Source organism: Argiope bruennichi, chromosome 6 (assembly GCF_947563725.1).
Source record: "Argiope bruennichi chromosome 6, qqArgBrue1.1, whole genome shotgun sequence".
Lineage (NCBI taxonomy): Eukaryota > Metazoa > Arthropoda > Arachnida > Araneae > Araneidae > Argiope > Argiope bruennichi.
Window position 1 is genome coordinate 137,466,927 of NC_079156.1, and position 24,888 is coordinate 137,491,814.

The 24,888-nt window shown below is 26.7% G+C and overlaps 2 protein-coding genes across 4 annotated transcripts in view; one reads left to right on the forward strand and one right to left on the reverse strand.

The window, feature by feature from the left end:
- The window catches only part of LOC129971545 (DENN domain-containing protein 1A-like), a 53,869-nt gene extending 51,257 nt beyond the window's left edge, over positions 1-2,612 (reverse strand). For both annotated transcript variants that reach the window (XM_056085415.1, XM_056085414.1), the window contains exons 1-2: positions 2,497-2,612; positions 2,381-2,415 (exon numbers count right to left, since the gene is read on the reverse strand). In XM_056085415.1, the coding sequence (XP_055941390.1) occupies positions 2,381-2,415; positions 2,497-2,502 (41 nt within the window). In that variant the 5' untranslated portion in view covers positions 2,503-2,612. The remainder of the gene's footprint in view (positions 1-2,380; positions 2,416-2,496) is intronic.
- Positions 2,613-3,026: 414 nt separating this feature from the next.
- Positions 3,027-24,888, forward strand: part of LOC129972191 (GTPase-activating protein and VPS9 domain-containing protein 1-like) — a 53,405-nt gene continuing 31,543 nt past the window's right edge. Inside the window, exons 1-8 of one of the 2 annotated variants that reach the window (XM_056086221.1) lie at positions 3,027-3,093; positions 7,901-8,013; positions 10,050-11,063; positions 12,620-12,751; positions 17,267-17,471; positions 19,533-19,717; positions 21,441-21,582; positions 24,312-24,435. In XM_056086221.1, the coding sequence (XP_055942196.1) occupies positions 7,912-8,013; positions 10,050-11,063; positions 12,620-12,751; positions 17,267-17,471; positions 19,533-19,717; positions 21,441-21,582; positions 24,312-24,435 (1,904 nt within the window). In that variant the 5' untranslated portion in view covers positions 3,027-3,093; positions 7,901-7,911. Of the gene's footprint in view, positions 3,242-7,900; positions 8,014-10,049; positions 11,064-12,619; positions 12,752-17,266; positions 17,472-19,532; positions 19,718-21,440; positions 21,583-24,311; positions 24,436-24,888 lie in introns of both variants that reach the window. The other variant, XM_056086220.1, reaches the window with a different exon arrangement.

Below are 24,888 nucleotides of genomic sequence, written 5' to 3' on the forward strand. Positions count from 1 at the left end.
TAAAGTGACCATAAAACTGACTATTTTCAATTTTGGCTAGACTCCTTAAATTATGTTAAAATTTAGAATTTTTTAAATGTTGAGTTGTTACAATTATTCATTTGTTTAATTTTTTTAAGCAATAATAATCAACAGTCATAATTTTCTTTTTGGTCTATTATTACTGTCTCATCTCCCTCCCTACTTTATATATATATATATATATATATATATATATATATATATATATATATATATATATATATATATATATATATATATATATAAGGGTTCACAATCTTATTAAAGTTCCCAATATCATTAAAAAAAAATTAAAAATTTTTGAAAATTCAAAGACTATAAAATTATAAACTTTAGGTGTAGAAATGAAAGTAATAAAATATTTTCAACATTGATGTTGAAATACACAAATGTACTTAAATTGAAATTTAAGTACATTTTCATTAAAAAATATTAATTCTGTAAAAATCTCTAGCCTTACTTTTGACCAGTAGAATTAAAGAGAAATGCAAGACAAATATACAAATTAAAAAATCATCATTTACATTTAAATAAATTAGAAACAGTGTGCAATTAAAATGTTTCAAATCTATATTTTAAATTACTCCATTTTGATTCTTTTATGCCAAGAAAATTATTTACTATCCCCTGCCTTTTCAATTAATTTTTTCACATATTTCTTCAGTTTAATAATTGCCACTTCAATTTTCATTCTCTCTCTTTTTTTCTTTTTGTTGTTGTTTTAAATCATTTAATTTATCTACAATGTTTCTTTTCTCATGCTTTTCAATATTTTTTGGATTGTAATTTTTGCTTTTTCATGTTCATAACAAAGGGGGGGGGAGGATAAAAGAAAAAAAAGGGGGGGAGGCGGGCAGGGGGGGAGAGGTTGCTTTTTATTGTTTAAATAGGATTGAGCTGTTATCATAGAGCCAGAGCAGCACCCACAAATTAGCAGCTCTACAAAAATATTTATCAAGATATTGTAAGTTTGAAAAAAGCTTCACTATTTTCATCTTCTTTTTTTATGAAGAATACTTTCTTAGAAAGGAAAACAAATATTTAATAAACTAGATAAGCATATTTCTAGGCAACAAAAAGCAAACTGAAACTTATTAACAGCCAATGAGGGAAAAAAAAAAAAAATACTGAGCAGCAGCAAAAGCAGACTGAGAGACAGAAGAGGGGAAAAAAAAAAAAAGTAATAGATGCTGCTCTCCAGCTGAGTCTAATCAAACTACAGTTCTAGTAACTCTAAATTTAAAAAGGGGAGTGGTTAGTTTTGATCTTCAATATATCACTCAATTATGTGCACAATGCAGAATTCGATTTCTTTCATGCTGATGATTAAATAATTCTGATCTGCTTATTGATTTTCTTTTCACATTTTTATTGCCTTTTGGAATTTTGAATCACCATTGTATTCTCAGTGCGAAAAAGTAAACATTGAACATTGAATCGCAAGTGAAAAAGTAAGTAAAGAGCACTGAACTCTCAAGAGTGAAAAAATAAATGAGGCATATAATGAAAATACAACTTTTAAAAGTAATTTCACTGTGTACTGCAGCTTTTCAACCCAAATGGACAAACTGCCACTTCTTTTAGCATTATCTTTCACATTTATCTGCTGGACATACTGATTCTACTCAATCATACATAGATAAAAATGGATTTTTAAAACTTAAGGTTTTCATCAAGGTTGCCAAAAAAAAGTTTTTTAAAAAAAGGTATTATAAATAAACTAAAAATAAGAACATTTTTTTTTTTTCAAAATTTTATCTTACAAATTTATAAAAAGTACAATCACGCAGATAAAATTTGCATTTACAGATGCTTCTTACATAGATAAAATTGGAAATTTATGAATTATTTTTATATATGAATGATACTAATGTAAATAAATATATTTTTGAAAGCTGCAATAATTTTACTAGGTTATGTTTCCAAATGAATACATTTTAGAATAACTTTTACATTCATTCTTTGGCCCTCATTAAATAAAACTAAATCATAACCAAAATACCAAATGTAATGCTAAAAATATAAAGTTTTCTGATGAATATTTCTATAAATATGGATAAGAATAGAATTATAAACAATAAAATCATTAAATAAATTAATTACAAATATTAACACTATGATTCATTTTTTTTAATGAAAAAATTACTATCAAATTTATTTCTCGATTTAAATCATGGAAAAGTTACTAACAATTAAAAGAGTTGAGGAATTGGATTAACATATATCTTTAGATTTGTTTTTAAACAATTATGATTATTTCTACGCTAATTTGACAACAATTAACAAAACAGCAATTACAGCTATTTCAAGTCATATGCATATATATATTATAAAAACTAAATATTAAAGCAATCCGCACTTGATTCTAGTTCCCATTTCTTCTACTTTCATAACCTGTAATAACAGCAAAATATATTTGTAAATATAATTTTCTGACCAAACAATAATTAGCTTTCCAAAAATATTTTAAAATACCGGCATCGGAAATCATAATTTGTATTGAGGACGGACAGAGGAATGATACAAAGGAAAGCTAAAATAAAAATTAATTTAACGTCATTTAATTAACTCATCCATTCTTTGTCATTAAACAAAATTACCGCGGTATTGCCAAACGGTTGGTAAAACAAAGCAATTTTACTTTCGCTTTCTATTATTGCAAAGCTTAATAATAATAATAATAATGAAAATCATCACGGAGTGTAATCCAAATTTCTTTATTAATTAAAACTGAGCAAAATGTAGGATATATTATGATTTTTTTTCATATTTGGAAAACAATTTTTGTAAGGACTCTTAAGTATAAATATTATTAACGTAATTAAATTTTTCAGCATTATTAATTTGAGTTAGTTGCAAATTGAAAAGTAATTCCGTTATAAAATATTTTATTCATTCATTTTTAATATTTTATTTATTATCGGGTATCTTATTTACAGCATCTTCCGTATTATCTCTTCTATTTATTTAACGTAATCAGTATTTTTGAGATAATTTTCCTGCTGTTTACGGATTGGCAATCATGCCGAACGTCAACTAAACGATCTTCGAGGAGAAGTTATGTTTTTGCAAGTGGGTGGGCTAGACAATATTATTGACTTGTAAATATGTGGATATTTATTATAGTTAATAATATCAATTTTCCCATCTAAAATTCTCAATAAATAAATGACATGATAAGACTTTGCTTGTTTTAAAGGACATTATTGTTCTCAGTGTAGTAAGTGTTTGTTAATCTGTAAACTCTGTCGTAAACATTGACACAATTTTTTATATGTTTATGGAATTATATTTGTGTCTATTTAGATATAAGCTGGATAAATATATATCATTTTAAAGAAAAAACTTTCTGAAAGTATTGTAATTGATTGTGAACTGTTATTGCAATCGATATCTTCTGTTAAATACATATCACTCAGTAATTTGTTGCAAGTTCTTTTCTTGTAATATTTTGAATTTTTAAAATTATTGATGTTATTTATAAATTGTTGCTAGAAAAGCATTTTTCAAAAATCATCAAAAAATCCCCTTGGTGTTTTCTCCTCAATACTTTTCAAACGTTCAAAATGCTATTATTTACAGAATATCTGTTATCTTTGTAACTAATGATTAGAAAAAGGTCATCTTTTTTTTTTCTTCCCCCTCTTTGTTATTAAATAGGCTATAGGAATAGTTTCTTCATATTTATGTTAAGCAAAAGTTTTTTTTTTTTTTCTTAATAAACACAGAATATATGTGCTAATTATTTAAAGATTATTTCTATGAAGGTTTTTGCTTACTCATTTTTTAAGTCCATTGACACATTTATATTTATTTATGTGTGATGCTGATGATGCATATGGGAAAGAAAGCAAAAAAACTTCGATGTGGGATGCAGCTGCTCAATCTTTGCAAACCTTGCATCTTGCTGTGTTAAAACCTGAATAATTGAGTATATGAATTGAAATAAAGCAAATGTAATGAGATTCCATCCGCTATAACATATGAAGTAGATGATTGGGATTATTATTTAATATACATATTTATATTAATAATATAATATAAAATAACATACAATAATTTTTATAAGATTTTTGAAAATTATGTCAGTTTTGGTTGAGAGTTTCCCTGACCTTTTGTAAAAAGGCCATTCTATTATTCATCACTTATGGATCCACTATGTTCTATATTAGTAAAATCAGCAGCTGCTTGAATGTGCTATCTCATAAGAATAATTACTTTATAGGATCGTGGACCACTTATCCATTGTAGATAAACTATTACTTTTGTTTATTTTATTTTATTCAGCCAGTCAGCTACTTTTATATTTGCATTTATTGTTACTTTAATATATTCAGTTTTCTAGTTATATTTTGTGCAAATTTTTTCTACAGTAGATTGACTATTTTCTTTAAAAAAATGGTGAGTTGAAATGTGGCAATACAAATTGTAAAAACAACAACAACAAAAAAAAAAAAACGATGTGTGAGTTTTTCTGCATGCACTATACTGCTATTTCCTTTTTTGTAAGGACAAAATATTTGTTGAATTTCACTATTTTAGTGTTCTCTTGAAATTTCCATTGTGTTTCATTGTTTCAATCTTAGCTTAATGTACTTTAGCAACTAACAATTCTTCTTTCAATGTAATAGAATCTAGAAAGTTCTCAGTCCAGCTGTGAGTCTCTGACGATTTCAGTATTTCTATTGCTTTTATTTTTCCGGTACTGTCAAAATGGGAGGTAGCATCACAGTTGATCTATACATGAAAAAACAGTAAAAATTGTCAAGAAATCATGTATTTCTTAATTAATATTTCTATTTTATATAAGAATTGAAGAAATAGCACCAAATATCTCTTTGCAAAAATATATATATTTCTCTTTTTAAGTGATAAGACAACCAATAATACAATTTGTATTTGAATAATTGCAACATTTGAACTATTGTTAATTTCTTTTATGCACAGTTTCTAAATCTGTATTTTCATCTGCTGTTATGACCCTTAGTAAATAATATTGAATTTCAGATCCCAAGACTATTGTCAGTTTTCTATTAATTGCTTTTTTTTATGCAAAAAATCCTTTTTCCTGTATCTTATACAGTATGTTTGGCATATGTAATATTGAGACTAAAAGTCTTGCAACCCTTCTATTCTGCTCTTATAAGGTCTTTGAGATATTTATAAAAGATAATTATTGTATTTCTCCCCATAATTATTAAGCAAATATCCATAATAATTTTTGGCCATGATACATATTATGATAAGAATCCTCTATCCGAGTCATAAATATCATTATATATTTCTCTACAACACTTTATTCAAACATTTTCATCAGAGAAAATTTTGCACCCTTTTGAAGTGATATCATCAAATGTAGATGTGGATATGCTAACAATAATATTTAAATTTACTAGGACTATTGCAGACACATGAAATGAGGTTGAAGATTTGTTTAGAATTAACAGTAACGTTTTTGGTCGAACTTCAACTTATTTTCGCTGTTTTTTTTTTGTTTTTTTTTGTATCTTTTCAATAAAGTCTGAATTTTTCAAAATTTTTCCTTTGATTTTCTTAATAGCTTTAAGTCCAATCTCATAAATGTTGCCACAATCTACTGAATTGTCACAAACATATGATTTTATAGACACCATTTTTCCTAAGAGTTTGGTAAATGGTTTATGATATCATAACAATATGGTAAACTTTAACAAGTTAAAAATATATACTTTTGTTTTTGACTCTTATAGTCCAAGTAAGAGTATATATGTTGTCCAAGTATAGTATATATGTTGCTCATTGTATTGATTGATATTCTAAGAAAATCTTCAATGATTTAATGCATTTTAAGAAGAAGGAGGGAAAAAAAAAATGTTCCAAGAAGGTATTTCAAAACAGTGCTATTTTTTATACCTCTTCTATGTGTTGTACTTCTTATTGATTGCTTTGTTTGCATGAGGCCTTTTTCTATACTCATATCTGTCCATATTCCGGACCAGTGTATGCCTTTTCATCTGATTGTTTAAAAAAAAAAAAATCAATTTTTGAAAAACTAATTCAATTCTTGCTCAGATACTTTTGATTCAATTCCCATGCAAATATCCCAGAATATGTAATAAACGACATGTATCTGTGATTATGTAACTGAGCATGCTCTATATTTTCCACATTATCTGCATATGCTACATACTTGGTCATATTCCCAAGTGTCTTACTTTTTCTCTCCTCACCAATAGCACTAATAAATAAAATTGTGTATCAGTAATTTAAAAAAATATGAGTTATAACTTCTACTGGAATGATTTTTACATAATATGGAAAATAAACTAATCTAACAGAAAAAGTGAATTTTTAAAGACAAACTTTTCACATATATTCTAAATTTATAATAAACTATTTGATTTCACGTAAATAGGATAACAAACTGTTCTTGTTATTCAATCGAAAACCAAATGGGAAAAAAAAAGGTAAAACTTCATCCAGTCATTAGTTATGAGACAAGATGGGGGAAGGGAGCTCCAGGGAGATTTTTGAGGTGATAATAGTGATCTATCAATGGGGGCAATTTTGCTCTAAGCTAATTTTTTCCAAACTTTGATATTTGAGGATCTTTATTGAATGCTATTTCTCTCAACTTGATATTCATGGTTTCTTCGACAAAGGATTCTAAATAAATTTTTTGTTAGATATTTAAATCATCTTATTTTCATGGATTTACACTCATTCTGCAATAATAGATTAGTAAATTTCCTAAAAAAGTTATATAATATTGTAGATTTCACCAAATTATGTAATCTGAAAATGACCAAGTAAACCAGGAACCGTAAATTACTTTTTAAATTAATAATTAAAAAATGACTTTTTTATCATTAATTCTGAAATAGGATTTTCATTTCCACTTATATTTTATAATATATATGCTTTTAATTTGTGCCTACAATAATTTATTGTAGATTGATTCAATTAAAGTCCTATTTTTAAGTTGTACCAAATAAACTGAAATTTTAAAAAATGCATTTTATATTAATCATTTGCTAGCCTAAAAAATAAACCATCTTGGTGAGCAAGCTGGTTAATAAAGGTGACTAATTTATTTGGTACAACTTAAAAATTTAGAACAAATTTCTGCTGCAGAAAGTATTGTTGCAAATAATGAATAAAAATGTAAAATTATAAAAGTTCAAGGAAAAATTTCATAACAGCTGATTAGAAGATAATTTTTTGTGTATTAATCGCATGTCATTAATGAACATTAGTTTATGGAAGAATTTATTAACATGTGATCTTAGGTTAATAATTGCTGGTATACATTTTTTTTAAATTTTAGAGATGTAAAAAAATAATTGTGACATTTTGACAATTTATTAATAAAAAATTAAATAAAAAAATCAAATCTTCATATGATTAATTGAATTATATAAGCATAAATTTTTAATACAGCTTATTACTAATTGCATTTTTTTTTTTTTTTTTTTTGATAAAATGTATGTTTTTACTTTTTAGCAAGCTTTCCAAAAATGTCATGATGGGAGTGTTAAATATTTCTATTATTATTATTTTTGTCATCTCTTTGTCTTCAAAATTTAAATATGAATGAAATATTCCAGTTGGATATTTTTTTTTATTAAATTAACAGTTGCTGCTAAACTCCATGGTTTGTGTAAAAATTTACTTTTTCTTTTTTGTAATATTTGTCCAAATGATATATGCATTTTGACTGCTATGGAGTTGTTGTACAAGTGTCTTGAAATTATTATTTGTATTTCATTTTTATTATGATCATAATATTTTCAATAAACTATAATAAATGTATTCTGTTAGAAAATTTTTAATATATATATTTTTTTTCCCTTCCATAGTGTTGTTTCCTTTGAAATTAAATATTTTTCATTTTAAACAGGTTGTATAGATATGTCATCCAGAATGGATCTAATGGATCTTGCACGTCACTTAAGGCAGGAAGCTTTATTTGTTCAATCAGAAAAACAAAATCTACAATCATTAAATGAAAAGGTAGGGCACTTTTGTTTTGTTTTATATGAGCTAAAAAGATTCGAAAATATTGTATTTTTCATTATTGGATTTGAAAATCAGTCCAATTATTTATTACTCAAGTATAACTCATTTTTCATTATTTTTAGTTTTCAGTATTTTTATATGAGTTTTTAAAATAACTGTGTATTTGTGTGCCTTACAAAATAAAACCCTGCTAAGTTCCTAAATTACATTAAATCTAAAATATGGGACTATTGCATAAAAATTTTAATACTTGTGCTTCTATCCATCTCAATAGATTCCTTGGAAAAATATATTGCAATTTTGATTGGTTAAATGCTTTGTCTTTTGTCCATTTCTATTGTCTTACTAGGCAGTACTGAATTTTATTTTCAAGAAACTATGCATAGAAAATAAAAAATATATGTTTTCTTTATCAAAAGTGACTACAATACATGAAATACTAAGATAAATTTTATTGCAAATTTTTTCCAGGTTCAAAATAATACAAAAATACACTTATAGTGAATATTGCTAGTTCATTTTAGCTGGAGAAAATGCTGTTAGACTTTATATGCTTTCAATTTAAATGTAATTAATTATTAAAATTTATAATATACTATTACACATAATGGAATCGCATTTCATGACCGTCTACCTAATAGCCAGAATAGCGTTTTGCAGCCAAAACGACAATTACATGGTGGGGTATGAATTCACTGTTACTTTTAAACTGGCAACAGGCATCTGACCATGAGAACTGCAGAGCATCACTTAACTTGTGAAGATTCTGAGGTAGATGGTCTTTCTGTCTGATGTTTCGATTAAGATATTTCCATGGATTTTCACATGGATTAAGATCCAAAAAATTTAAAGGCCTAACTGGAACTCTTTCTTGTGCTTATCAAACCATAAATGGATAATTTTGAACACATGGTATGTAACATTATATTACTGAAACTTGCCATCATTCACAGTAAGTTGCCATGTAAGGATATACCTGATCGATAATAATGGATAAATACACATGGCCTGTTTTAAGAGTACCTTCCACTGAAATCAATGGACTTAAAGCATTCCAAGAAAACATGTCCCAGATCATTTCTCTGCTCCCTCCACCTTGTTGGTACCCAACTATTGTTTCTGGAAGTTTGTTTTCCGATTTTAGCGATTATGCCAAGGTCTTTCAATCCAATGCAATGAAAAGAAAGGGGAAAAGAAAAGAAAAAAAAAAAAAACTCATCTGAATAAGCAATCTTTTCCTACTGTTTCAGGAACCAGTGCTTGTACTGTAATGCAAATTCAAAATGTCTGTTACAATGCACGCTTATTAACACATGCCTGAAATCAGACATCTGTTGCAAAGGTCAGTATGTAATAAAGTGTTTTGAACAGTTGTCCTTGATAGCTTTTGGATGTATTTCTGATTCATTTGAAGTGTCCGCTGTGTTGAGGGTAATGTTTTGATCTCTTAACTAGGTGGCACAAGCAATATTCACCTCTTTTATTAATGGCTTGTGGTGTGCAATTTACACACCTGGACTGCACAACGTCTCTATTTTTCTTCACATTAATTACAGCATTAAGTGAACACTTTACAAAAGTTGCGGTTTCAGAAATGGTTCCACTGCATTCGGTTGTTCACATTCTTTTAAATGTCTGTTAAACTGTGACTATCGACTAATATAACTATTGTTATGTGACACTTACTCGAAAACCACTTACATATGTTTTCCAACAGATTTCTCTGTTGTACCAGTGATTAGCCACAAATTTGTTTATGTTAACCTTTGTGGTGATCATATTATTGTAATTTAACTGTGTATATTTCATACTATGCTTATTTACATCAATTTTTATTATTATTTTATTTATAAGATTATTTTATTGAAGAACAATCTGTGATTAAGTTATGCTTTACTTATTTTGATGATTTTGTGCAAAATTACTAAATATTCACTCATATTGATTGTTCTCGTCTTTTTTTTTTTGTTTTTTCTTTCCATGATTGAATTTGTTATTCTATTTTAAGAAATGACTTTTTATCCTATTAGGTTATGAAAACTGCAGAGAATTTATATCATCTATCATGGATAGCTCGCCAGCAACGTCAGACCCTTGATAACTTGTTACTCTCTCATACAGATTCAAATCTGGCATCTTGTTATCAGCGCTCAAATGTGGTTGAAACTGCAAATTTCATTGATTCTTACAAACAACTTGGGATAAATGATTGTAATTTTTCGGAATTTCTGCAACAGTTGAGAGAGAATCCTAAAATTCTTGCTTCATGTCTCAATTATGGAGAAAAGATTGATTTAAGTGCAATGCACCAAATAGTAAACATTATTATGGCTGCTATATATGGAAACTGCATTTTGCCAGAGGATGAAGTTCATGCACTGGTCTTGTTGAAAGAGCTTATGTCACTCCAACTTGCTATGAGTGATAACCCAAGAAGGTTATTAAGACATGGTTCCTGTGCTTTTAGTCGTTTTTATAAGATATTCAGTGAGTGTCTGTTCAGTGCCAAAATCTTCCTCACTGCAGCACTCCATGAGCCTATAATGAATCTCTTAATGGAAGATGATTTGTTTTTGGATATCGATCCCAGCAAAGCTGCTGTGCGATTTCATCCCCAAGAGCGACTGCAACATTTTGGAAAGGAGGGCACACCTGAGTATGCTGCGTCTCTCCAAAATTACCGTAATTGGACCGTAAAGAAACTGGTCAATATTACCAATCGCTTTATTGAAGAGATACGCAACAATCTCTACTGCTTTCCCCAGAGCTTGTCATGGTTAGCTCGTCAAATGTACAACATCCTTATGAAAGCAAAGCGAGTGGAAGTCAGGGAAGTTGGGGCTATGTGTGCTGACCTTGTATTTGCATTCTTCATTTGCCCAGCTATTGTTGATCCTGAATCTTATGGAATAACAGATATTCCAATAAGCTATATTGCCAGATTTAATTTGATGCAAGTAGCTCAAATTCTCCAAGTTTTAGCTATGTCTAAGTGGGAGGAAATAGATCCAAAGCTTATGGATTTATATGGAAAATTTGAAAAGGTGAAAAAATTTAATATTTCTTTATCATTTTTTCTTTAGTTGTTATAATGAGTTGCTATTTAATTTTTTTCAGAGTTTAGATAGTTATGTAAAAGTATAAATATATTTAATTGAAGTATGGCAAAATTTATTATGTAGTTATATAGACTTTAAGAAATCATGTAGTTAAATCCTGCCTTCCCTTCTGATTTCCTTGGGTATACTTGTAATCATACTTCTTTGTTTCATAGTGCTCTTTTTCTAATTTCAAATTATGGAACCATTTTATTTATTTGGCATATAATATAAGGGATCTGTTCTAATTTTTCCACCACTTTAGTATTCTATACTACTTTATTAGTTTGATAGAAAAATAGGATATTTTGAAATTAATCATAAATTCAAATTTATAAAAATAAAAATATCTTCTGGTGTCTTATCAGAAACATTGGAAGTTTACCGGCATGGGCAAACATTATGCAGATTTTGAGTATTTGAGAGAAATGAGGTTATTTTTATTGCAAGCCTTTCATTCAATAAAATTTTAATGTTGAAAGAGCATTTCATATTAGCATCTTAAATGCTCGTGTATTATAAAAACATAAAACTACTGCTTCTTAAATTTATCAATTACTATTACCTTATTAAAATGATAAGTTACACCAGTTGGAATAAATAACAGAATAAATGTTTGTTAAAAACTTCAATTAAACACCAGATAATGCTTAAATATAGATTTTATATCGATAGTGCTTTCATAGTAAAAGTTTTAAACTTTAGATTTTCATAGGTATGTACCACATATGATTTGGTGCAATATGGCCAAATTTGGCTTTTGTGCCAAAAAAACCTCAACTACCTACCACATATGATTTTAATAGCCTTACACAATTCTCTTCAATGTGCAATGTATCTCCTTAAATTTTGCTCTCTCATCTAAAATTTGAGTTTTAATTTGAAAACAGAAGTATGTTAAACTTATACAAAGACTTTCTTGCTGAAATTTAATATATTTAAAATATAAAAACAAAGTAGAATAATTCAATATTTAAATTTTATGTGTATTACCGAATATTTTTCGTAATTTGTGTAATAACTGAGAGTATTATTCAATAAATGAAATGATAATGAAAGTTACGATGAAAAAACATTAATTAAAATTTCAAAATTATAATTCCGAGGTGCACATTCCTATTTTCCAAAACATTATTTGTTCTAAATTTGATAGTTGTATGTTCAGCGATCTGTACTGAAAAGCACTAACATATGCACATTCGTCTTTATTATAAGTAGAGAAAATTAAGTTTTTCAGACTGTAATTAGATACAAATTTGCACTTAATCCACAAAAAAAAAAAAAAAAAAAAAAAAAAAAAAAATCTCAAGTGTTATATGAATTTTAATTAAAGCAATAGGTCAGTAGGCTTCTAAAACCTAATTAAAATAATAAAAAGATTAAAATAATTAAGATTGAAATAATAAAATTTAGAATTAATAATTTTTATGATAAAGATAATATTTTGTTTTAAGGCTAATATCTAATTGTAGTGGCTTTATTTTTTTATTTTTTTTTTTCAGGATTGTATGTCTTCATTGTTAGATTTAATATTAGAAGGCAGCACTACTGACTCACCTGCAGATTTAGTAAACCAATTTCAGGATCTTAATAGATCAGCTATTCTCATAACAGAATCAGAACTGCATTCATTGGTAAGTTTAAACATGTTGCTCTATTGAACTATTTGCATTGGGCTAATTGTAATATATATAATATTTTTATTTTTTAAGGCATATATAAAAAATAATTAAGCTTTTTAATATTTAAAAAGGGCTAATTAATTATTCAGAGCAGCAATGACTGCTTCTTCTGGTTTAATGTAGCTTTAAAAAAATTTCTGAACATCTAGCTGCATTTATTTTGAAGCTAGTTGTTTTCTCTAAAACAATCATGATGTATAGCGCCATTAAAAGCTACTTATTTTTGACAGTCCTTATATAAGGGTCTTAAAAGTGCTTATTTTTTATCCTGGTGCTTATATTTTCCTTCTGATGGGGGAAAAAAATTAATTTCAACATGCAGTCCGATTATGAGCTTTATTTTCTTTGTGCTGTTGGATCTTTCAATATTTAAAGGATTTGATGAATCCTTATGTCAGTGGAAATGCTTATATCTCAGTTTAAGGAAATACTGACAGAATGCGAAAAATATATGCTTTTAAATAGAAGAAGAATCCATTATTTTTAAAGATAATTTTATGTATTCATATAAAACCACAAGTATTGGTTTTTAATGGTAATTTTAGCTCTTCATTGTTTTTCTACATATATTTCATATTGTAATTGCTCATTAATTATATTTTAACATCATTTACTGATTCTCCATCAGTGAATTATTTGAGTATTTTACTTTAATTTTGCATTTTTTCATTTACTGAATGATTCAAGGTTTCCAAAAATAAAAGTAAAGCAAAATGTTTATGATGCTTTAAAGTTACTTGTAAATCAATTTTTACTCTTTCCCTAATCTATTAAAAATAGATTAATGTCAATAAAATTCTTTATTATTATTATTTCATATATGAATTGTTCAAAGAAAAACAACTGTATTTACCAAAAAATATGAATTCACGATTTCGCCCAATCTCCATAATTCAAACTTCCAAATAACAATTTTTTTAAAATTCTGTCTGTTTTTGAATACAATAACTGAAAAACGTTTTGTGTCAAAATTTCATATACTAAATTTGCAGATTTCTACCAAATTTTGAGTGAAATATAGGTTTTTGTTTGTTTGCCTGAATACCGGTGAACAAGATATCATGAAGATATAAAGTGCTACATCAGTAAAATTTGATACTCAGTTTTAGCATCTATAGATCCATGTCAAATTTTTGAACCAAATCCACAAATGAGTTGACCATCTGGCACTCTATTTGATCGCATGTATGTAAACACTGCAACAAAGAATGGAACATTGGTGATGCACCAGATAAATGGAGTTTTATAAGTTATTTTGTTTTTAATTTATAGCTCTGTCAGAAATTTTAAGTTCAGTTGACCAACCAAAAAAAATTTGGAAATTTTTTTAAAAAAAATCTTTCTATCCTGCCACTCTAACAAATAAAAATCTGTGTACTTGTAGTATTTACAGACTTGTCCAAAGTCCCTAACTTTTATGCCATTGGAGAGATATTTTTAGCTGGTTTCCCATGTTTTGCAGAACTTATTAAACCACTTCTTCAGATATATTAAATTGATAAACCACTTTTGCCTTTTTATGCATTTGATATACATAAATTAATAAAACAAATATTGTATTTTTTCAAAGTTTCAAAAGAAATTTTCTGAGTTGAAATTATTTCTGTTGTAAATGGCTAATGCCAGCAATGTACCTTGTACTGCAATTGATAAAGTGAGTGTGCAGGCATAAGAAGGAATAAATTATTGAAAGACATATATCCGACAAAGCCAATATCTGATAAAAGTATAAGCTTTTCAATCTGAATTGTCAGTAGCTTGTTTTAAAAATGTTGGAATGCCTGATGAATAGATTTTCAACAAATTTTGCATTTGTAAGAAATTTAGTTTTGGCAGAGAACAACTAAGTGTGAGAAATAGAGAATTTTGTTCTTTGTTATACTTTCACCAGAAAAGATAAAAAGATGTTATGAAAATGCTCTTCTTGTGGAGTTTATAAATTTTCTGGTCAAATAATCAGAAAATCAAATTGAATGTTTTTCTTATCCTTTATTTGATGTTCATAAATTTAAAAAAACTGTAGACAGTTTAAAAAATTATTTTCATTCTTTCTCATGAACAAGCATATGTGGAAAAAGAACTCAGCATTAATTAAAATATTGGAGTGGGAAATTGAATGAAAAATATCATATATCTTGCAACATATAGTCTTATGACCATATAAAACACTCAAGCAGAATCCACTCAGTAAACATTGTTAAAGAATTGCGAATGTTAGTAACATCAGCCCATTCAAAATATTGCCTATTTTGGGGGAAAAGAAATAGTTGTTAAAGACAAAGAAAGTTTCTCTGATTTTTTTATCACTTTACAGAAAATTTCTCTATGAAAAAGAAATAAATTAAATATAAAGAAAATGCACTTGTTCTAATGAGAAACTTTTCACTATTAACAAAATTTAATAAATTGGAAAAAATTATTTGTGAAAAAATTGAGTGAATTTCAAGTGTTAGAAAAAAGCTCTAAAAAGAAACAACCTTTTATTTGCATATTTAATAAAATTTCTTTATTTTTATATTCTAGATTTGTTTAATTATGCTAATATTTTTTTCCCCAAAGAATTGGAATGTTAATGAAACAGCAATATAATTCTTTTTTTCCCCTTATACTACTAATTTCAGATACTTGATGAAAGTCTTTTAATGAGATTTTTCAAATGGACCTTGCTTAAAAAAACATTTTAAATAACTTTATTTCAATGTTCGTAGAAAATACTCTAATTCAAAGCAGTATTTTATGTTTAAATTTGTGTAAAATTGGACATTTACTAAATTAATACACAACTTAATTTATTTCATCGAATTCATAACTCTATAATAAAAAAGGCTTTTAAAGTGTTTATTTTTTAGTCTTGGCATTGGTGCTTTAATATCTTCTCCTTGGAATTAAGAAATTTGTGTATTATCAAGAAATATGTGATGTTCATAATAGTAAAACATAGGAATGGATTTCAATGTTATACATTTTTCAATCTTGTATTGGATGTTCATTGAAATTTCAAAAATATTTACACTTGTAAAAAAATAGAGCATTATCAGTTATAAAAGTACAGTTTTTTTTTTTTTTTTTTTAATTAGAAGCATGTAGAATTTTCATATATATGATATATTTAAGACAATGAAGGATGAATGGTAACAAAATCAAGGAATTAGTCTATTTTTACACTGATCCGAATGTTTCTTAGGCTTTCCCTACTATTCTATTTCTAATTGATTGTTATACCCATTCATCCAAAATTTTATTTGCATGCTGCTCTCTTTTTCATATACTATACAAAATGTTTTGAATTCTATGTTGTCTCATATTTTTATTTGAAAAAGTTGTTTTACATCGCCATGAATATTGAAGCAGGCTGCAGCGTTAAAGGTGGTTGATACCTGATGGATAAGCTAAGCTTTTTTTTTTTTGTCACCATGCATCTTAATATTTTATAAATGTAGATGTGAGGCATTGGCATTTTGCTTTTCACTATACTTTTTACTGTTTTTTTAATTGGACGTTAATGAAAAACTTGCGAGATAAACTTTCAACCAATAATTAATATTCTTGCATGCTAAAATGTTTGATTTACAATATACCAACTCTTGTATCTATTATCAGTTGAATTAGCTTTACAAAGGGAAATCATTAAAAAGAGGTAAATCCAAGCCTTTGCAATTAATAAATGTATGGATTAGAATTAAAATAGGGATCTAGAATTACACTGCCATTCTACTTTTAATTAGTAAACTGTAAAAAATTTCTGAAATGAAAATTTTGGTATCTAATTAAAGTACAATTATTTTTTTAATCATACTTTTTCAGATGTTTTTGACTTCTAGTGTATGTGATTTAAAATTTGAGAAGGTACTAATTTCCCATATTCCATTAATTATACTTAGCAGATTTTACATTATCTATTGCAACTTCTACCTATCAAACTTGTAAATACTATATATATAATTCTTATATTTAGTATATTTGGGATATTTAGTTCATTAATGCAAAAACAAAGAAAAACTTAATATTTTGTTGTGTTTTATTTGCCATTAAAATTGAATATATTTGAATTATCCTGATCATATTTTTTAAGTATTAAATGCTTATTAAAAATAACTTTTCTGTTTTAAATCTTTTATATTATAATGGTGATAGCATTCTAACTTGCTAAAAATATTATCAAAGGATTGTTGCATGGATCATTTGCGATTACTTACTATTCTGCCATTACTGAAATCTACAGGAATAGTCAACATTTAAATACTTTACTTCACCATTCCATTTATTGGCATCAATGTACTCACTTTGCCTTTTATTTATCATCACATGATTTTTTTTTTTTTCCTTTTTATATCTTTATGAGACTGGATATGTCTGTACTCTCATGTGTCGAATCAATCTGTTGCCTTAGATCTGTATTAACTGCTAAATTTCATAATCTGTATTCTGTAAACTTAAAAAAATGTTAATATGTTAGTGATATCTTAGGTGTCCTTTTTGAAAACTATTGAGGCTGAATCTTCAGACCCAATATTGAAAAAAACTTTATATACAATGGTAAACCATCTTCCAATGCTTCAAGTAAATGGTCCCTCTATGCAAAATGGAAATCTAGGAAGTCCTGGAATAATTTCAAATTCTTCTGACAATCAGCCAATGACACCATCTACAAAAAGGAGCTTTCTTGGTAAAGGTATAAAATTTTTTTCCTTTTTTTTCCTTTTCTTAAATATTAATTTCAGCTGTTTATTACTTATTTTTGATTTTCAAACTTCTCCCTCTTGTTTATTTTTTGAGGGAAGTGGGATTTTTCCATTTCAGTCTCACAAATTTGGTTCATTAACTTCATGTTATAAATTAGAACATTAATTAATGGTAACTAAAAAATCTAAGACAAATATTATTGATTTTTTAATGAAATTATATACTTAAAGGATATTTTTATTACTACTCTATTTTTTAAACGATAATTCTAAATGGCCACCTTTGCCAGAAATATTGGTTATTTCTAAACATCAAATAGTGCAGACATTTAAGCAGTGTAATTTTATCCGAAATGTACTTATTTTTATTTATAATATACATGAATCAACTGAAAAGAAGCAAGGAACAGCTCTTTTCTTATATATTCTTTGCAATTAATTTACATATGAAAATAATGCATTTTACTTATATAAATATGCTACTTATTTATATAATATATACTTATATAATGCTGTTAATATGCTTAAGCATATTAATTGCATTATAACATGTTGATAAAAAAAATTTAAAGTAGCAAATATATTCCACACACAGGGATAAAATGATACGGTAAGGAAAGGAAGTAAAATTTCATAAGAATTGCCATTTTTAACGAATGGGAAATAATAATGAAATAGTCTTCATTTGATAGCTTTTAACTAAATAAGAAAGAACTATACATTTGTAGGGGAAAAAAATTGAAAAGGATTTAAATTTGCTTGCAGCAATACAAAGTATTTTTGCAAAAAAAAAAAAAAAAAAAAAAAAGCTTTATATAAAGGTTTAAAAAAAAAAAAAAAAACAATTTTAAGTGATGTAAAAATTGTATTTGTATAATATTTCTAAAACTTTTTTTCAAAAGAAAAGAAAAAGCTTAATTCTTAATTATTTAAATCTTTAAAAAAATTACTCCAAGCTACATATTCTCACTTTACAAAATCCACTTGTCCTTAATTTGATAGCTTTAGGTTCAGTGGTGAACACTATATAGCCTCAATAGATAAAAATACACACAACCTTATTTTATTATTAATAGAAATTCTGAGAAAGTGTCAACTTTGAAAGTTTTTGTGAGCTCAATATTTTTTTGTAGTCCCACTTTGGAGATTGAAACTATCAAATTGCCCTGATTTAAATTGAGCTGTAAATTTGAAAGCAAACAACATATCTTTATATAATTTTTCTTATTTGAGGCAAATTCGGCATCTATTTATATTTGATTATTACTCATTGCTAGTGTATTGTTAATTTATTTATAAAAATTTACCATGGTTTCTAAAGATTTCATATCTGTGAGTAAATGATTTCTTTTAATAGTTGTCTGCCTAAAAATTTCGTTTTCGAATTAGCTTAAGATATGTATTATACACTGTTTTAATTTTTGATATTATATGTTTTGTATGTTTGGTTAAAATATATTTTTCTGACTTGTTAAAACTGAAGTATTTTAGTCAGAATAATTATATAAGGTCATATTATAAACCTAGAAATGATAATCCAAGTACTGAATTTATTTCCTATTATCAGTATATTGTATGTTTCATTTATCTTACGAATAATGAAAATATGTATTTTTTGGCAGTCTGCAGGTCAAGTCATTTGACATAATCAAATTGAATTTGGTACAAATATAATTTGGAAGTGGACTTCCTTATTAGAAAGTTTCACTTACACAACAACCAAAGTAGATGAAAGACTGGTAATTAACACAGCTTTGATGTTTATCATAGTATACAGCTTGAAAATATTTTTTTGGGAGGATCATGAACATCAAGTTTTGCATTAGAAATTTAATTCATTGTAAAGCACAACACATACAGAGATATAAATAATAAACACACACACACACACTTTTTAAATAGTAGTAAGATTCTTTAAACACAGCCAATATTCTTATTTAACCAGTTGATTACCAAAGGTGGCTTGCTATGAATGTGTTAATAAAATTTAAATTTTGCTTCATGTTGATTAGGCATGATATTTTCATATTCTTTGTTCTCTTTGATTGCAGTTGGTCGTAAAAGTTCAAAATTACCAAGTAATATGATGTTAAATTCCGATAACCACGCTGATGAAACCAATGGTTTGCCAGAAGTTGATGCTACTGTAGCAGCTAAAACACAGTTAGAGGATGTCTTGGTTGTACCTATTTTGGGTATTGATTTTGATTGCCCAGGAATGTTAACAGAGGATAAAGTAATTTTTAAAGTTTCTTTTTTCCCTAATTATTGAAAAAATTTCATTTTATAGAGAATTAGAGCTGTTGATTATCAAAACTTCTAGAAATACTTAGAATTTACCCAAGCTGTCTTATTTCATAATTTTTAAATAGTAGAAGTTTTTTTTTTTTTTCATTTAAAAAATTAGAAAAATATATATTTATCTAATCAGTTCTTAGCTAATCACTGAATATTTTTCAATATTTGTGTTTAATGTCAATAAATTATCAGCTAGTGATTATTTGCAATGTCATGGTAATATTTCTATTTTTTAAAACATTCTTTAAAATGAAATTTAAAACAATAAAAAATAACCATGAAAACTAGCTTGTCAATTATTATATTCAACATCTACCTAAAATCATTAAATCTTATGAATCAAAGTATGAAAATGCTATATTCCTCAGCCATATGGATATTAAATATTAAATTAAGGATCTATTTTAGATTAGTTATATTATGCTGAATGGGAAAACTATATTAATCATTTCAACATGATGTACTCTGAATATTAATGTTATTCTATTATTTTGTATTGTAACATGTACTTAAAATTTTCATATATTTTTAAGCCAAGTGTTGAGAAAATGTAGCTCTTTTTATGTTAAATAAATTACGTTTATCAAAATGAAATATTAAATTTTATGTAGAGAAAAGAAATTCAAAAAATTTCTAATAAATTCTTATTTCTCTACGATTTGCACATTTTTAATGACAATTAATTGATTCTGAACTTGTGAAAATTAAAGAAAACATACTTATTTACATTCAGTGATATATATACTTATATATATAACTAACAATGTTGCATCATCAAAGATTGATTAACTTCTCTACCTATATTTCTCTCACCTACATTTTATTGAATAATTATGTTTTATAATTGCAGTACTGTGATAATGAATGTATATATGCAAGTTACAGAGTACTTTAATACTGTTAATTATTTTAAATAAAGCAAAAATTTATTGATTTGTCTTATCACTATAATTTATTTGGCTATCATTTTTAGACTAAAGTTTTCAAAAAATTGATATCTAAATCCTGGGTCATTAGAATTTTAAAATTCTTTTGATATTTGTTGCATTTCTGTAGCCTGTGCTATAAATACTGAAATTACTCATTTATAATTCTAAACAGTTCTAAAACAGAGATCTGTGGAAAATTTGTTTAGTAGCTATTCATAGTTAGGAAAGCAGCGTTCTTGCTAAAACACTTATGCATATTTCAGCTGAGCACCTACACTAATCAAACTATCTCTGCCAGTTAAATATAGCAAAGAACAGTAGAGTCCTAAATTGAAAGTCGAACAAAATAACTTATGTAGATGGGGGGGGGGATAACATTATTAAAATTTTAGTAAACTTATACTTGTTACTGATTGTTCAAAATCCAAATTTTTGAGGAGATTTAAATTTTATTAGAGAACAGTTATTAGATTATTATAAGATTGCTTAAATATTAATGTATAATAGATATGGCTTAAAATAATGCAACTAAATAGATCACTTAATCAAATATCTGTGTATTTTAATGAAGATATTCTGAAATATATTGTTGGCAGTGGCATCTTAATTGATACATTTTCTCAATAATGCTCTTTGTAATTTAAGGAATTTTTTCATTTAACATCTTTTTTATTAGTTGTTTCCTCTGTATTAATATGAAGTACAAAAGAAAAAATATTTTTCTTATTAAAGGTGTTGGCTATGGAATCTCAAAAGAAAAAAGCATCCCTGGAAAATGGTAGTTTATTAGAAGAAAGCGATACTTTGAGTGTTGGTCCAGAAATAATCGAGAAGAGGACGAGATTCTCTCTTTCACAAGATCAGGAATCTGTTGGTAATAAATCATTAATGTTCATTCTTATGCATTAAAAATATAAGGTTGTCTTATAATGTTTCTTTTTCTTATCAGTTTTAACTTCTCATAATATTAACTGTTGATCATAAAACTTCTCTTTTATTTCCCATTGAGAAAATTCCTAAAATTATCTTTTAAAGGAAATTTACTTCTCATAGTTTTATTTTATAACAAGCAGCCTTTGAGGACCAGCTAGTTCACTAGAATTAATGCTAGCTGATATTTTGAATTAAATATTTTATGTTACTTGGTTTCTTTTAATTTAATCAATTCAGCAAAATATCTTTAAATTTCAAATTTTGATAATCATATACCATATATATTATAGAAGCCTTATGCCATTCTGTTACTATAGTATATATTGCTGTATTTTTCTGTCAGCTCACATAAAATTAGAATTTAAAATTAAAGTGGAAATAATTAAACTTCAATTAATATAAAAACTTTTCTTTTACTGAAACAAAACATGTGTTTTTAAACATATGACTACAGAAAGCAGAATCGTTCTGCTTTGTTCTTATGTGCTCTACAGAATAATTTTCATAATTTATGCAATATTGCAAAGCATTATTCAATAAAATTTTCTCTAATCCATCATAAAATCCAGTTTTTAATTTTATTTTCAGAAGGTTTTAAATGATGTAAATAAAAATATTTTATTTTGTTTTGGTCAATAAATACACCTTTAAAAAATTTGAAATTTAAATTTTATAACAATCCTATGCTTTTAAGGAATAATTTTCTACGAAATAGTCTTTTTTTACAATTTGCAATTTGGAATATTACTATTCCAATTTATAAATGCTAAAAAAATGTTTCTATCTTCTGTAATTAAGTTTGTCCAAATTATGAAGTTTTGAATATTGCAATTTTAGAATAATCAGTATCTCCATAATCTTTGGCTAAGCAGTCTTGTTGAAACTCTGGGTGCTGATTGGTGTATTTTCTTTGATGGTGTGGTCTAAAATCACTAAAAAAATTTATGAGATAATAATCAAATTTTTATAACTTTCTTGGTTGTAATCACAATAGATGGCCTTTCACTTTATTTAAAACTGGTTCTCTGGGAATATATATGGGTTATATTTAATTTTCAAAAACTGTATTTTTTAGTTTTTAACAATCCAAAAAAAACAACATGTGATCGCATAGTTGATCAAACAACGAAAACAATTTAAACTTCAGGACAACAAAATAATCTGCTTTTGGAAATTAATCAATAAAATATTTTTTTAAAAGTTCCCAAAACTTAGCAAAAAGTTACACAATTATTAAATTAGTATCATAAAAAAAGATTTTTTTAAAAAATTTTTTTAAAAGGTATAAAATTTACCTTTTCGTGATTACATTTTTGGAAGTTATTTGGGAAATACCAAGTTCAGCTTAATTTTTAATTAATTAAAATTCTAATTTAAAAATTTAAAAGGAAATTGCTCTGGTACACATTATTGTTATATATGTTAATTTTTTAAAATTTAATTTCACTAAAAGAAACAGTGTCTTCCTGGCAATCTAAAACTTCCTCTCTTATTAATTTATCAAATTATTTGCATGCTTTCTTAGTAAGCAGAAGTTAAATCAAGAAAGCGTTCCTGTAGTAAAATGAGTTGGAATCCAGTATTGTTAATACCAGATGTGTAGGTTTTTTTTTTTTTTTTCTTCTTTCTCCCTGATGGTGTGGATGTGTTGTTGTCCAAATGTATTAAAGTGATTGCAAACTGCATGGGAGAAAGCCCCAATTCTTATTTACTGATTTATTAGAAGTAAAGAAAAACTTTTTATTTTGGATCATTAATAAAAAGTCAAATTTTTGTTATACTATTATAATTTGATTAAAAAAATATTCAACTTTGTCATTCTATATTTATTAAAAGACTCTGACTATCTAAATGCTAGTGATTGTTAATATTGTTACAAATCTGCAATGTTGTTTTCCAGCATGGTTAGTTCTATCACTGGAAAGACTGTTTTATGATCAGCATTCAACAGAGCTCCCTTATCAGTGATCCTACCGCTGCCACCAATTCAACTAAGTCTGTAAAGTTAATGGGTTTGTGTAGTTGGTGTATGGAGACACACAGTCAACAGGCTTCGGTTGACAAACAACGTTTTCATTAACACGAAGTCATTGATTCACAGTTAGAGATTCATGCAAAAAACACACAGCAATACGCAATAGCACAGCAATGATAAGCTGGTCGAAGTACTCAGAGAGAGAGCTTGTTCAACTATTAACCAGAGTTTAACTCCAAAACACTTTTTTCAGCTTGAGATTAAAGACCTTTTATAGTTCTCGGAAGATGGGCCGAGAAGATTCTGGACCAATCAAGCATATCTTAATTCCTATTGGCTGGATTGCAAAAATTCTCAAGGTTTCCAATAATATCGACTTTGTCGCCAAATGATTGTTAAGTTTGTCACCAAGTCCTGGAATCACTGTTAAGGCAGCTCTGTTGGATGCTGATCGTAAAACGGTCTTTCTAGTGATAGAACTAACCATGCTTGGAAAGCAACACTACAGATTTGTTACAATACATAATTATGTAAACACATATAGGCTTTTTACTTTTCAATTACAAAAACTGGAAAAAGCACTTGTTCATTATTTAGTAGTATTCTTTCTATATTTGATTTTCCTTTTGAATATACAGTTTTTTCAGTTAATCATTAGTTCTGCCCTGATTATTTTTTGAAATTTGTTACTGTAGGCACCAGTGATAATCTAGAAGCTGTGTCTGAAGCTGCTTCTAATCATTCAGTGGCTTCTTCACTCGATTTGGAAAATGAGAATGAAAACGACAATTTGTCGGATATGGTATCTGCAAATGTTAGGTATAAACTTTTTTTTTACCTAAACATATAATTTTAAAACCATTTTGCTTATAAATGTTTATATAATATTTATTATTTATACTCTTTATAGATAGAAGACATTTAATGTTATTTACATTGTCTGCAATAATTTTCTGTGTCATTTTTTTCCCTATAGTCTCACCTATTCATATGTTACAAACTCTGTCCTTTTAAGATATCTATAATACTCATTATACTTTTCTAAATCAGTTAATAATTCATTGTCAATACTTAATATGTAAAATGAGAGAATTTTAGGAATACATTTCATGTAACAGTTTTAAATCATTTAATCTATAAAGCATCTGAGCCAACTTTTCTATATTGTTCTAGTTCGAAATTATGAATTCCTTTGTTTTAGCGTGTTTTTAAAATTATAAGAATAAAGATGGGAAATATCACTCAGTTGAAAGATTCCAGCTCAAAGTGGCC